Here is a 15,243-nt window from a genome sequence, read left to right on the forward strand (position 1 = left end):
GTTGTATCCATATTCATGTGTCTTCTCATGTGCAACCATTAAACAAAGAAATGATACTCTAGGGAATGACACATTCTCTTGAGAATAAGATTCTTTGTTTGAGTTGTATCCATATTCATGTGTCTTCTCATGTGCAATCATTAAACAAAGAAATAATACTCTAGGGAATGAGACATTCTCTTGAGAATAAGATTCTTTGTTTGAGTTGTATCCATATTCATGTGTCTTCTCATGTGCAACCATTAAACAAAGAAATGGTACTCTAGGGAATGACACATTCTCTTGAGAATAAGATTCTTTGTTTGAGTTGTATCCATATTCATGTGTCTTCTCATGTGCAACCGTTAAACAAAGAAATGATACTCTAGGGAATGACACATGGTCTTGAGAATAAGATTCTTTGTTTTAGTGGTATCCATATTCATGTGTCTTCTCATGTACAACCATTAAACAAAGAAATGATACTCTAGGGAATGACACATTCTCTTGAGAATAAGATTCTTTGTTTTAGTGGTATCTATATTCATGTGTCTTCTCATGTGCAACCGTTAAACAAAGAAATGATACTCTAGAGAATAACACGTGGTCTAAAATGGGAAAACATTACGCTCACGACGAGTTCTATTCTAGGTGGCTTGGATTGATCTTATCAATAACTATATTACATCAATTATTTTCTTTAAATGTTACTTTTGGTTGCTTTTTTTTTCTCTTAATTTGAAAATCATGACTTCATCATTTTATGATTATATTTTTTACCATTATTTTAACCTTGTTCTTTATCATAGTTTAGTAAGCGAGCTTTAAAGTTTGGATCTTAAATATTTAATAAATAATGATTCAGTTTACTATAGGATATGAAATTCAACGAAACGAAGTTCTTAAGGACCTTCGCGAGTGAATCTTCCAAGTTACTTTTTTTTCATATTTTCATCGAGGAAAGATATTCGTAACTAGTATAAGAGGGCCAAAAACATTTTATTGTTAATAGTTAATAGAAGGATATTCGCTAGTAATTTAATATCAGAAATTTTTCTGAGTTCCCTAGTGATAACTAGGGATGACAAATAGACCTCCTCGGCTCTGACGTAATGTTGTCCCATTTCAGACCACGTGTCACTCCCTAGAGTATCATTTCTTTATTTAAGGTTTGCGCTCGGTTGCACATGAGAAGACACATAAATATGGATACAGCTCAAACAAAGAATATTATTCTCAAGGGAATGACACGTGGTCTGAAATGGGACAACATTACGCTCGGTTGCTCCAGAGCCGAGGAGGTCTATTCATCAGTGTACTTTAAAAATTAATTGAGGACATAACGTTTAGTTCAAAAATGCGACATTTTAAATCTAAGAACAAAAACCCTGTGTTTTTTTTTACTGTGAACTGATCGTTCTAATAAAAACAATTTAGAAAGCTAAGCAACTGGTGTGATTTTGTAATTTGGAAGTAAAAAAATGCATGACCCCTACCCAATCCGAATCTTTTAACTTGAGCCCCTTTTAAAACAGGAAAAATTTAGAATTAAATTATCAATTCAGCTAATTGCCCTATTTCACTATGACGTCACATCAAAACAATCTATTGTTTAAACGCAAAGGATCATGGTCATCGGAGGGGGTCAAATCGACGCAAATTCACCGAAAATTGTTCTAAAACCTGTATCAATCCATGAAGAGAAGTAGAATAGCCAGCAAACACTCAGAATATTTTTTAGTACATCTTAACACATATTATATCTGAAAACCAGGCCCTTTTAGATTAAACTGTTTCGCTAGGAGCAAATTTTGTTGAATTTTTTATTGGATTGGCGATTCTATCCCCCACATAAACGAGCAGTGACGTCATAGTGAAATAGGGCAATTATTTTTGGGGTGACCCCCTTTAATGCCATATTTTACGTGCTTCCCAATTCCCATTAGCCACCCCCCCCCCCCCCCCCACCACCGTAAAAAATGAACGGTCTCTACATGTTTACTCCCAGTAGTTGTTATGGTATAAATCTACTGACTTGAAATGTTGTCTTTTCATGTGGATCATGCAGCTTGGCCGTGTATCAATCACTGGAAGGGGACTGGACCTCGATCATTCTGCTCATGCGTCGATCATCTGTTGACCTGTAATCACAGCAAATACACACTGACTATCGTGATAAAGGGAAGCAAATATGGTGTAGTAGTTAAATGTCCAAATTTCGCTACTGTAAGTCATACAGGTCGGGTCGCCGTTCGGGTCGCAGATCGGGTAGCGGGTTCAATTCTTGAGGACGCCATTTGTCAAATGGGTTTATTCAAGAAAGCATAAATAAGAGAGGGAAACTCCTTAATAACGCGCGCGCCATGTAAATTCCCTCGCACTCGCGCGCTCTTGCCGTTTATTGTTTTGGTCCACTAAAAACGAAACGGAAAGTCCGCGCGCGCGCGCGAGTCGATGACGCACGGGAGTAGGGTAAGGCGAAATTTAAACTGCATCCGATTACTAAAAATAGACCAACCGGGAATTTACATGGCGAGCGCGTTATCTATCATCCGCCATCTTTGTTTACTTACTACAAAAATCTATTTTTTCATGTGTTACTGATTTAAACTTTTCCTAAAATGTTCATATAACCTAGATTTTTAGGAGTTTTTTTCGAATGAGCTATTAAAAAATAGAGTCCCGTGCAAAATTTGAGGGTTTTGCCCTGTTGAAGCTCAAAACGCGTATGGTTCTTCAATAAAATCTTGTAGAGTTTTCAGCGGTTTTTGAGCGCGCGCACGTCGTGGGTTCAAATCGAACGTTCAAAAGTAGGCAGCCACCTTAAGAAGTTTTCCCTCTCTTATTTATGTTCTCTTGGTTTATTTGATGTGTTGCTTTTGGCACAAGAAATTTTTTCCAGGTTGAGAGGAAACCCTTGAAGCGCAAGACCTTTTACCCACACATACAGCGGGTCAAGGGATGGCGTAACTTGGTGAACGCCGGTGAGCTGAATTCAGCAGTACAAATGGCGCTCCAATCGACTCATTACAAATTGCTACCAAGAGCGAAATGGCTTTTATTTATTTTCTACAACCATGACATTGGCGCGCGCGTATGAACCTCTTTACCTTGGGCCTAACGTTTTCCCATTTCAGACCACGTGTCATTCTCTTGAGAATAAGATTCTTTGTTTGAGTTGTATTCATATTTATGTGTCGTCTCATGCACAACAGTTAAACAAAGAAATTATACTCTAGGGAATGACTAGAGAATAAGATTCTTTGTTTGAGTCGTATCCATATTCATGTGTCGTCTCATGTGCAACCGTTAAACAAAGAAATGATACTCTAGGGAATGACACATTCTCTTGAGAATAAGATTCTTTGTTTGAGTTGTATTCATATTCATGTGTCTTCTCATGTGCAACCGTTAAACAAAGGAATGATACTCTAGGGAATGACACATGGTCTGAAATGGGAAAATATCATGCACAAGGTAAAGAGCTCTGCTGATGAAACGAGTAATGGTTATGTTCCAACATTGATCACAATAATGTTGCGAACACGATAAGTTGCTGCGAACATTATCGCAATTTCAACGAGCTACAAGCATAACTTTCATACCATGTAGTAAGGTAGACTTTGCCATCGATATCTGTCTGATCTGTGACGTCATGCCAAGTTTTCCCGCCATTTTTGGAGTACTTGACTGGAAGGCCTGGCAGAGCAGTTCTCACTTTTATTCTTCTACCTTCGAATCTGGTGTGAAATTCAAGTTAAGAAAATAGAACTTAAACGCGAATTTAAAAAGTTACTTTCTTCAGTCAGAAATGAAAGGGTTATATAATTTGTCTTTTTTAGGAGTATGATTTAAGGATATAGATTGTATCGTGCATGCATTTATAGTGCTATAGGCCCCTTGCAGTACGTCGGAATGCAGGTCAATTTGGAGGATATAACAATAGGTTTCCAATTCTCAGGAGATTCAAATTCTTTTCTTTTCTCCTCCAAATTGATCTGCTTTGATTTCACGTGCGGGGGGTCTATAAGTCTTTCTGAGACGTCCAGAAAAAGAGAAACGAGTATTACTCGCGCTGAATCATAACGCTGTTTAAGGAGACACCATTTTTCCTTTTACAGATTTTTGTTTATGAATCGAGTCACCATTACTTTGGTATTCGGCCTGTTTTTCAAAATGTTTTCTCAAGCTTTCCACCATATTAAAAAAAATCGCGTCCCATAAAACAGCTCCTGATTTAGTAGGCGTCCTCATTGTTACCATTTTTGCGTCGCAACCTTGGAAAGGCCAATATCACTGCAACAGACCACTTTTCTAATTCTTTTTTCAATTTCCCCCCCATTAGTTTCTTTTGTTAGGTAAACCAATATGGCCGCCATCTCTATTGTCAGTTGAATTTCTAGGGACTGAGTGAAAACGCTTTACATAGTTCTTTTAATTAGTACTTCTAAATAGTTTAAAAGCTAATTGAGAAACCTTGCCCCAGGGAGTGGTAGACGGTACTTTATGCCCAGTTTATCGAGTCTTGGAAGTTCATGTTTTACAATAAAATGAGAAAACTTTTCCCATTCTGTTTCCATTTTTTCGTTTCGTTCTTTCATGTCCCGGATATCTTCCCAAGATGCTTTATGCCATGCTCGTTCTGCGAGTGACAGCAGACGTGGAAATATCATGAAGTCCATTTGGTCTGGGGTTCGAACAATCTCGGTCCACAGGGCGGCAGACATACCTGGAAACGAGTGGAAAGCTTCCCATAAGAATGGTTATCGTACGAGTGGGAAACGTATACGGTACTGACTTACAGCACGTACACGGTACGACATGCCGTAACATTGAAATGGCTTCCCATAAGAATGGTTATCATTTGAGTGGGAAACATACGGTGCTGACTTACAGCACGTACACAGTACGACATGCCGTAACATTGAAATGGCTTCCCATAAGAATGGTTATCATATGAGTGGGAAACATACGGTACTGACTTACAGCACGTACACGGTACGACATGCGTAACATTGAAATGGCTTCCCATAAGAATGGTTATCGTATGAGTGGGAAACATACGGTACTGACTTACAGCACGTACACGGTACGACATGCCGTAACATTGAAATGGCTTCCCATAAGAATGGTTATCCTATGAGTGGGAAACATACGGTACTGACTTACAGCACGTACACGGTACGACATGCTGTGACATTGAAATGGCTTCCCATAAGAATGGTTATCCTATGAGTGGGAAACATACGGTACTGACTTACAGCACGTACACGGTACGACATGCCGTAACATTGAAATGGCTTCCCATAATTAAAAACGATTATGAGGGAGGAGTATTGTGAATTAGTATCAAATAGACTCACCAATGATATTATCTTTCTTCTTCAGCCTAAGACATCCATCTTTCAGTTTCTTGCATTCGTCTTTCCCAGTATTAGCGTACACATCGTCAGGCATAAACCCAAACACTTTTTGGGTGTCTATGAATCGTGTCGCCCAGTGGTTCCCACGCTCCTCTGGGTCAGGTTCGTACGGATGATCGAAGTAAAGATGGGTGGCCTGGGTCATTATAACCTGGAATGCAATAATTGGTAATAAAGGTAATTCCCTTGAAAGAAATTTTGCCAATAACTTTGTCCTGAAACTTTGCATGGACATTAACTATGTTATGGACATTTAAAAACTGCAATAAAAAGATGTGTCACCATTCTCGTTGTTTCGCTAGATGCCGACTCTCCAAATATGTAAATTCATGGGTTTTATAGTGAAATGCGGTAGCAACCGGAAGCTGTAATCAAGAACCTTTATTCACAGTTAAAAGTACTTTTATATAACAAAACGTACTTATAACTCGAAGTTTACTAGATAATCTATACTATTAAATCTATCAAAGTCATTGGGTGACTATGATTCTTGAACTATTAGTGAAAAATGCAAGTATGTGGGCCTCTACAAACGTCCAAAAATTACACATGTCAACTATTCCCATCAAAATATTTCAAAATCTATCCAATAAACTTTCCTTCATATTTTGATATATAATGACGAGCATTGTATTTATCAAAAATCTGAAATAAAAAATGGGGTCACCATTCTCGTTTTTGATTTATCTTGAAAAAACATCTCAAAATAGTCGAAAACTGATATTTTTTCAAGTGGAGATAATTTTTACAAATACGTTAAATAAAATCACTGTAAACACTTTACAGAAGTAAAAACATTGATAACTCCATGGCCCTTGTCGAGATGGTTACGATCACTCATACGATTTAAATGTTTGAATCTTAACACAAAATATCCTAAAAAGATTCTAAGAATGTTGCGAAGCCAATGCCTTACCTACCTACCTTATAGCCAGCATTAGCTAGCACATAAGTTCCATTGCCGCCTGTCGCTGTACGAGCGTTATTCCAAACATTAGCAATGACGTCCTTGTTTCCAAACGAATCTCTTTGAAATGCTATCTCTTGTTGAGGAGACTTGAAAAACGCGTCTGCCCATCCACCAAGTTTAAGTCCATATTGTGCTGTGAGATTTGCTAGGCGTCCGATGAAATATTCCTTTATAACTGCCTTGCGATCTTCGCTTTGATTCTTCGACATAAATTTATCACATGCCTCGGAGCCTTCCCATACGCCTCTGGGAACCTCGTCCCCACCGAAATGATACACAGTCAGCGGCTGTATTTCGCTGTGCATGCGCATTACACTCTCAATGACATGTGAAATGAAATTGTAAGTTGATTCAAGACAAGGGTTGATAGTGTTGTCATTAAACAGCTGCACAGATTGGTATTTCGAGGAGTCTTTTAAATCTACCAAGAGAAATTTTTCCGCACTCGGGTCACCAGCTTTTTTGAGGTTTTTATATCTTACTTCCATTGACTTAATGGCGGCATGTCCATGGCCCGGCATGTCGAACTCAGGAATCACTTGAATATGGCGGTCACTCGCGTATTGTAAGATTTCTTTGTATTCATCGACTGAGTAGTAATTAGGAGATCCGTTGGGCAGAGCACCTAGTTCAGGTTGAATGCATATTGTTTCGGTAAGATCATGGCATCTTCGCGCACCCACCTAAAAATAAAAAATAAAAAACTTGTTATCGCTAATCATCACCGCAAAGTACAGCAGTGGCGCAGCTCAACGGGGTCGAACTGAAAGCATGTGAAGGCGCCTATGGCAGCCGCATTACAGCCCATGTATGACCCCGCAGTACAGCTCTAACCAGTTTGAGTTATTTAGGGTTGATTTGAGAGAAGGAAATAAAAACCCTCGGAGTCAGAAAGCGAACCAACCAACTCAGCTCATATGGGGCGACACCATCTTGACTCCGACATCCGACAATTAAGGTTATGACAAGCAAAACGTCGTGAAACTTGTTGCTCAACATTGGTTCAAGTTAAAGAACCGTGATATTTGATCCGCAATACATTCTCTTTGTGGCAACGAGTATAGAGAGCTTCTACCTCGTGCAATGAAGAAATTTTGCCGCGCGTTTGGTGGTAATATATATAAAAAAAAGCAATCGTTTTGCAACTTGCATTGCACCATTGCCGCGCGTCAAATATTGAAGAAATAAAAAAATGCGCGCGCTTGCCGTGTGCAGTTACAAAGCACATGGGGGTTGGCAGAACACAAGAGAAGTGTTAGGAGACGCACGACGCGTAGCGGAGTGCTTCTGGACACTTGTCGAGTGTTCTGCCAGTCAATGAATAACTTCACACAGCACAGCAAGCAAGTTTTTTCATTTGAAATATTAATATGAAAGTAAGATGACGTAGATTCAAGAGCAATCTATTATACAAAAATGCTGTCGTGGAAAGTACTGCTGTTTTTTCATTTGCAAATCATCCTTATAACTGAAATATATGGCTTTGTACACTTTTAGTTTTTTTTAACTTCAGAACACTTTGCGTAAAATAATCACACTGCAAAATGTAACCCATTCTTGAAGTTACGTCATTTCATTTGCATATTGATATTTCAAATATCTATATATATGAACAAAGGAGGCCACATACAAAAATACTGCAACAATACTACTACACTGTTCACATATGAGTATTTTTGAAAATAAAAATTTTCCTTGTTATACACTTTAAAATCTATTTTTTTGTGAGCATAAGCTTTTCCTTGTAAAAGGCTTCACTCTAATACATCTTATAAAATCACCTGAGTAAGTTCAGGCAGCCCAGGAATCTCGAGTCTCCATCCCTCGTCATCCGTCAAGTGGAAATGAAACTTGTTCATTTTATACGTTGCCATGGCGTCGAGGAGACGCAAGACCGCTGACTTAGGCATGAAGTTGCGTCCAACATCTAAGTGCATTCCACGGTAGCTGTATCTTGGAGAATCTTGGATGAACACTTCAGGAACAGAGTCTAGATGCACCGAGGACAAACGACAAAGAAGGAAACAGCGTCTAAGAAAAATGTGCACAAATGCTTGTGGTCATGTCTGTCTCCAGTGCGCAGACCTGTCTTTACACTTCTTATTAACAATGTTTGTCTTTTCTCACTCCTAATACATCAATGATGCTCTGAGTCTGTGTATATTGCATGTGGTCATGTCTGTCTCTAGTGCGCAGACCTGTCTTTACACTTCTTATTAACAGTGTTTGTCTTTTCTCACTCCTATCACATCAATACTGTACTGAGTCTGTGTATATTGTATGTGGTCATGTCTGTCTCTAGTGCGCAGACCTGTCTTTACACTTCTTATTAACAGTGTTTGTCTTTTCTCACTCCTAACACATCAATGCTGTTCTGAGTCTGTGTATATTGCATGTGGTATGCTTGTCTCTAGTGCGCAGACCTGTCTTTACACGTCCTCGCTTTTCATTGGTTGAACGTCAAGTACAAATCTCCCTACCCCACCCCTGCTGTATTCATACCTACTCACCATCTTTATCAACGAGTGACAGTAAAGTCTGTATCCCATAAAACACACTCCTGGGGGAGTTCCCAACGACTCGAACTGTTTGGTCAGCGGTGTTCACATTTAACAGATACGCCTCGTGATTGCTCGAATCAATGCCTTTCATTTTAATGCCCGGGTTGTCAATCTTTAGACTTATCACTTTATGCTGCATCGGAGATGTGGAAAATTCAACTGGAATCTTGAACCTGGCTAGGAATAGCAAAAATACCAAGAATATTATTCCCAAGAGAATTTATAAGAAGTGGACGTCATGTTGGATGACAAGGCGTCGTCTTCAGGATAGTCGTCATAAGGACGTCATTTGCAGGAATTTATGTTGCACGATATTTATTATTTATTAGTAACAACCGCTGCACGCATTCTTTTGTGTGTGTTTCCTCGATATTACTTTACTGAAAGGAGAGATTGCGCGATATTTTTTCGTAGCTTAAGTGCTTTCTTGATTTGGGGGGGGATTATGCAACCTCCCCCCTCAATTATCTAATTGTCCGTCCCTAAGCAAAGGGTTTTCATGGCATTTCGTAGGCACGTGAAGACTTTGTGGTAACCTACAACAGTGTCATGGACACACTTTTTGACGTCCATCAAAACCCTATCTCGGCACGACGGCAAATGTACGACTATGAACGTTCTATTGAGAAGCATTTTAAAAGTATAGTCAAATAGAAGTCAAAGTAAGTAAGTTCAAAGTCACGAAAGACGAACCTAGAAACTCAGGCCTTTTTAAGTTACTTTGTTAATAACACCAACCAACATGGCGGTCATGTCATTGACATTTGACATTTGACGACACTTAAGAGGCTTTGCACCATCACGTGCACACGCCATTAATACAGCTTGGACTGCCTGTGGTTAGATGGCAGAACAATAAAATCCCTTTGCTCTTAGGAAGTGAATTCTTTCTCATGTAAAACGATTGTATTGTTCCCGCTATCTAAAGCTCCGTTTATACTGGCGATTTTTGCGGCGATTTTTGCTGCAATTTTTGTGGCAATTTTCGGAAATATGAATTCTTTTGTCTCATCCTTCAAAAGAGACATTCGTCTAGGAAAATCTTGGTATCCTGAAAAAAACTTTACAATTAAATTCTTTATCATTATTTATTATGGACAAAATAGCAAAAAAATCGCAGCAAAAATCGCAACAAAAATCGCTAGTGTAAACGGGGCTTAACATGGCCATCGTCACGTGGTGGTGCAAAGCCGTTATGGCAAGAAAATGCTTGCAATATTATCTCTTACCTTGCAATAACTTTGCTTCGTTTTTCAGCTCATTCTCAGCATGAATTCTCCACCCCATACCAAGATTCAACCTCTTCGCCCTGTCAAACTTATCAACATACAGAGGCTGTGGTATGACCAACAAAGGACTGTCCCCCACCCCCTCAGGAGCATCGAACCCAATGACGTCATAGCGCTTCTCTGGAGAGTAAGGGTCGTACTCATCGGAGCGGTAGCGCTTCCACGTTTCTTTAGTCTTGAAATCTTCTACAAAACTTAGATCTTCTCCAACAGTACTGCGCACGAGCCTGACCTCATTATTTGGACCAACCAGGTACCAGTTCGGCATCACGTGAGTTCTTCCACCAATAAAATAGTTTCCTTTGTGATAAAGATGAAATGTTTCACCAGCTCTGATTATTGTCGATTCAGAAGCAGGTTCGATCTTGTGTAAACAGCCGTTGATGTGGTGTAAAGTGACCTTCGCGTCGTGACCGTGTAATAGTCTAATGCTGCAGAAATAAAGCGTCCATGTCTGTCCCTTGATCGGCGCGCTCCCGGTGTTGGTAATAGATATTATAGCATGGTGTTCGTCTTCGCTGTTGTATACCAGTTTGTACCGGATTTTAAAGGGGTTGGTGATTTCTTGTTGTTGTCGACTTCTTGCTGTCGGCTCCGCAGCAACCTCTAAAACAAACAAACCCAAATAAATAAATAAATGAATGAATGAATGAGAGGGGGGAAGAGGGGGAAAAGGGGGAAAAGGGGGAAAGAGGGGGACATAGGGGGAAGACGGGGGAAGAGGGAGGAAGAGGGGGCAAGAGGGAGAAGAGGGGCAAGAGGGAGGAAGAGGGGGAAGAGGGAGGAAGAGGGGGAAGAGGGGGAAGGCGAGGGAAGAGGGAGGTGGGAGGAAATATAGCGACAATCATTGAACTGTGGAATACACCCTTCTCATAATGGCTGATGAACTCATCTTGCAAGATTGAGCCAAGCTGCTCATTCAAAATAAAGGCTGTTAGCGCTAATTCAGACCAAAACAAAGGTCATTTTCAAAATACTTTTCTTCTTTAAAGTCATTTCATGTAATTTTATATCTTTTATCGTGAAATAATGACTGGGTGATCTCGTTTTCGTGCACTTGTCAGCCATTATGAGAAGGGTGTATAGGCCAGAATTTTTTTAATGATTTTTTATGACAGCCACACCCACTTTTGTGTGATTGCCCCTCCCATTTTCATTGACAATTCCAAACCTCCTACGTGTGTTCTTTAGCATGCCAACATGTTGGCTCCATTTTGATCCCATAATGTACAAGTGGAATATTTGGAATTTAATTTATCAATGAAAATCATACAAAAGTGGGCTTGGCTGTCATAAGTTTGGCCCTATTCCACAGTTTGGTGATTTTTATGGTATGTGGGTTCTTACCCGAGGGGGGTACTCCCACATATGGACTATACGGGGATGATCCGCTGAACAAGGTATGGTTTCTCGAGCTTCTTGTCATAAACAGGGTATGCAATTTCACTCAAGTTCCAAGTTCTTCCTGAGTTTCCTGTCATATTCAGGGTTTCTACTTTCGTATTGACCACAACTGGTTATTATGGTCGTAAAAAAGACAATACATGAGATGACATGATAATTGAAACAGGAACTCAGTGCAATAAATGATATCTTTTGTCATAAACAGGGTCTACAACTTTGAGTTTTTTTATCATAAACAGGGTGCCTCTTTCAGAATCCCAGCGGAACACCCCTACCCAAATTCTAGCTGAGTACCTCCCCCCCCAGGGTTTCTTACAACTTTTGGTCACTTTTACAAACCTAATGTTTTTGAGCCCTCTCATCGCTCCCCACCCACCCGAAATGCAACACATTCAGTTCCTTGAAACAGTACTAAATATATTTTGTACAAAATAGTACAAAAGAGAGCTTATCACTTTATATTGTTTCAGCTTTTTCATACAGTACTTGATTTCTTTTCTTTTCTTTTTTCTTTTTTCTTTCATTTAAACATATTTATTGTAACATTTACCCCAAAAGCAACGAAACTTAACAAGGGGGCTTAAGTCTATTTTACAATATAAATAATAAATAACAACAGTGGACAGTAGGTAAATAAGTACAATAAATACACAATAAATACAGACTAAAATAGTACAACAGTCTCATAATGAGATAACAATAGGAAAAAAAAACAACATCAAAGTCGGATTGGAAACGATTAGTGGCTAAAATATATTTTTGAACTTCAGAAAATAGTCATAAAGTAAAGAATTTAATTTTTGCTTTTTTGAGAACAAATTTGTCCACAATGATCCACAAATCTGTGCAGTTGAGGTAAGAAAAGAAGAACGTTGAGCAGCAAATCAAGGACATACAAAGAAAAAGTGCATTACTGTTTCATTCGAAGTCTCACAAACACATTTCGGAGAAGGCAAACAATTGATACAAAACAAATACTCAAACACACTTGCTTTCTAGTAACTTTAAAAAAAGAGTTTACCCATATTACTCTATTTGCTTCAAAAAAAATATTACCCATGCTTAGGCTGGGTTCATAATGTATGGCAGGGGGGGGCAGGTGAAATTTTATTAGGGATCAGAAAAATTTTTACCAGTAAAATGGGAAGCTTTGAATTTTTTTTTCCAGAGAATTGGGGGGATGCAAAATTTTTAGAAGAAGCTACAAGAGATTTCACCTGCCCCCCCCCCCCCCTCTGCCATACATAGTTATTTTTTGGGGGACTTCAAGGGGGGGTCTTAAGAATCTTTTTGTCTCAAAGATTTCACCTGCTCCCCCCCGCCCCTCCCTCTGCCATACATTATGAAAGTAGCCTTAACCCATAAATCAATTCTATTTAGTCTAATTCTAATTCTAAAAATTTATTACCTGTGCGAAGGCACATATTTGCTTAACCCGTAAATGTGTGAAATCTGTCTGGTACATACCTTTACTAACGACGTATGTGGGGATTTCATTATCAAAGTATTGATGGAGTAAATAATAAACAGTTACAATCCCTATGCACACCAAAGCAGCTGATGCGCGCTGGTGTTTGCAACAGCAACATGACACTAATTGCATGAATGTCGTTCGATATGATGACATTCAGGAAAAGTAAATGCTTGGAGTGATACCTAGAATAAGAAAAATAGCTTGTTAACAATCAGTGGGAGGATGGATGGATGGATGGATGGATGGGTGGATGGATGGGTGGATGGATGGATGGATGGATGGATGGATGGGTGGATGGATGCATGGATGGATGGGTGGGTGGATGGATGGATGGATGGATGGATGAATGGGTGGATGGATGGGTGGATGGATGGATGGATGGATGGATGGATGGGTGGATGGATGGATGGATGGATGGATAGATGTTCTGTCATCTAATCACAGGCAGTTCAAGCTATATTATTAGCACTGTCACATGAAAGAAATTGAGTAACTTTCCAGCTTTAGGCTTCCTTCTTGCAGAATAAGATTAAATTAGTCCCTTTTTTCATTCTGTAAATACCACTGTGTTTAAAGACTGAAGACTCATCTCTGCAGACTTAGCCTCCCTTAAGAGCAAATCATTTGCAAATGTGAACTTTAATGTAAAGAATGTGCAGCTTGAACAATACCAATGTTTTGAAATCCCACAGACTTTTAATGGTATCTGTGAATAGATGGCTTTTAAACAAGCTTTTAAACAAGGCTAAGCATGTGCAAATGAGTCTGTAGTCTTCAAAAACAGTGGTATACATTGAATGTGAAACTAGTGTATTGGCTCATTCAACAATAATAAATAGTTTTAAATTCATGACACATATCAAACACGTTTTGCATATGGCTCCAAGCCAGAATTTTAACAATTTCTTATCAATGTAAATTTAAGTCCAAGTATTTTTAAGAATAGAATCTCCAAAGAAGCCATGTCCTATTTCCAATTTTAATTTTGACTTGTGGGCTCACAGAAAGACAATACCTTTTTATTTCGTTGAAGTCAAATTTTTGGGAATCTTAACCAAACTACAATATATAATAAGCGTGTAAAGATTACTCAAGGATATGGTCTTTGTTTACCCTTTCATTTTCATAAATTGGACAGCGAGTTTGGCTCGAAAACTTAAAAAGGAAATTCCTATTCAAGAAAAGATTCAAATGGTATCTTTTGGTATCTTTTCTTAAGCCACTTGAGTCTAAAATTTAAGAAGAATTTGTAGTCTTTGAATTTGAGAATATTTTGCTTAAATTTTGACTTTGAAATTAAACTTTTTCTTCTCGTATATCAAGGCTTTTAAAACAATATCAGTTATACGCCATTTAAAAGGGATACTCAAAGATTTCATCGTTCTACTTAATCTAAGAAGTATACTTAAGATTAAAAGGATAATAAGTATAAAATAATTCTAAACTATACTAACCTTTGTTATTTATATTTCAAGCGATGTGTTGTCAACTCCATGCAGTTTCCTCCACTGTAAGCAACTTCCAACAGTTTGCCACATAAGCGTCACGCAAGGCTCGTCACGATAGGGGGGCATTTAACAAAATAAAATCCCTTCAAGTTTTGAAAGTTTTTAAAAACTCAAAATAATCGGAAAACCATTCCAAACATAAAATACACGAATGACAAGATGCCGCCGAGGAAAGTTTTCGTTCAAGGGTGGGCTTCCTGTGTTTATACACAGGGAACCCAACATTGAGACAAGCCATTCTGGAACGATCAGGTGTGTGTCAACATTGTTTTCTGTTATCTGGAGTTGCTATGAAACCGCTCAAGGTTCTGGGCAGGGACCATCAAGTGACATGCTAGACGGCAGTCCTCATATGAAAAACATTGTTATGTTATTCGTGTCATAAAACATGGTAGTCGTCTGGGTTCACTATGACGTGTCATCAATGGGGTAGTGAGAACGTACCGTAGAAATGTTTTCGAGTTGAAGGAAGAGAGGGAAACAAACAAACAAAAAAGGAAGGGAGGGAGGATGAAAAGAACGAAGGAACGAAGGAACGAAGGAAGAAAGGAAGGAAGGTAGGAAGGAAGGAAGGAAGGAAGGAAGGAAGGAAGGAAGGAAGGGAGGAAGGGAGAAAGAAAGAAAGAAAGAAAGAG

At 38.9% G+C, this 15,243-nt stretch overlaps 1 protein-coding gene across 2 annotated transcripts; it reads right to left on the reverse strand.

Moving 5' to 3' along the window:
• Window positions 1–1,950: 1,950 nt before the first annotated feature.
• LOC116300346 (uncharacterized) lies at window positions 1,951–14,758 on the reverse strand. Of its 2 annotated transcripts, none has more exons than XM_031709205.1 (10): window positions 14,555–14,758; window positions 13,094–13,282; window positions 10,163–10,828; window positions 8,883–9,110; window positions 8,154–8,362; window positions 6,327–7,055; window positions 5,343–5,553; window positions 4,456–4,708; window positions 3,585–3,719; window positions 1,951–2,120 (listed from the first exon to the last, which is right to left on the reverse strand). In XM_031709205.1, the coding sequence occupies exons 2-10, from the start codon at window positions 13,251–13,253 to the stop codon at window positions 2,060–2,062; spliced, it is 2,652 nt and encodes an 883-aa protein (XP_031565065.1). In that variant the 5' UTR covers window positions 13,254–13,282; window positions 14,555–14,758; the 3' UTR covers window positions 1,951–2,059. The 2 variants fall into 2 exon arrangements, with proteins under 2 accessions (XP_031565065.1, XP_088885324.1); XM_089029198.1 differs by lacking the exon at window positions 14,555–14,758 and adding an exon at window positions 11,570–11,735 and having other exon boundaries at window positions 13,094–13,160.
• Between the last annotated feature and the right edge of the window lie 485 nt (window positions 14,759–15,243).

Source organism: Actinia tenebrosa, unplaced genomic scaffold (genome assembly GCF_029948245.1).
Source record: "Actinia tenebrosa isolate PJP-AT-01 unplaced genomic scaffold, QUT_ActTen_1.0 PGA_scaffold13__45_contigs__length_12533684, whole genome shotgun sequence".
NCBI lineage: Eukaryota > Metazoa > Cnidaria > Anthozoa > Actiniaria > Actiniidae > Actinia > Actinia tenebrosa.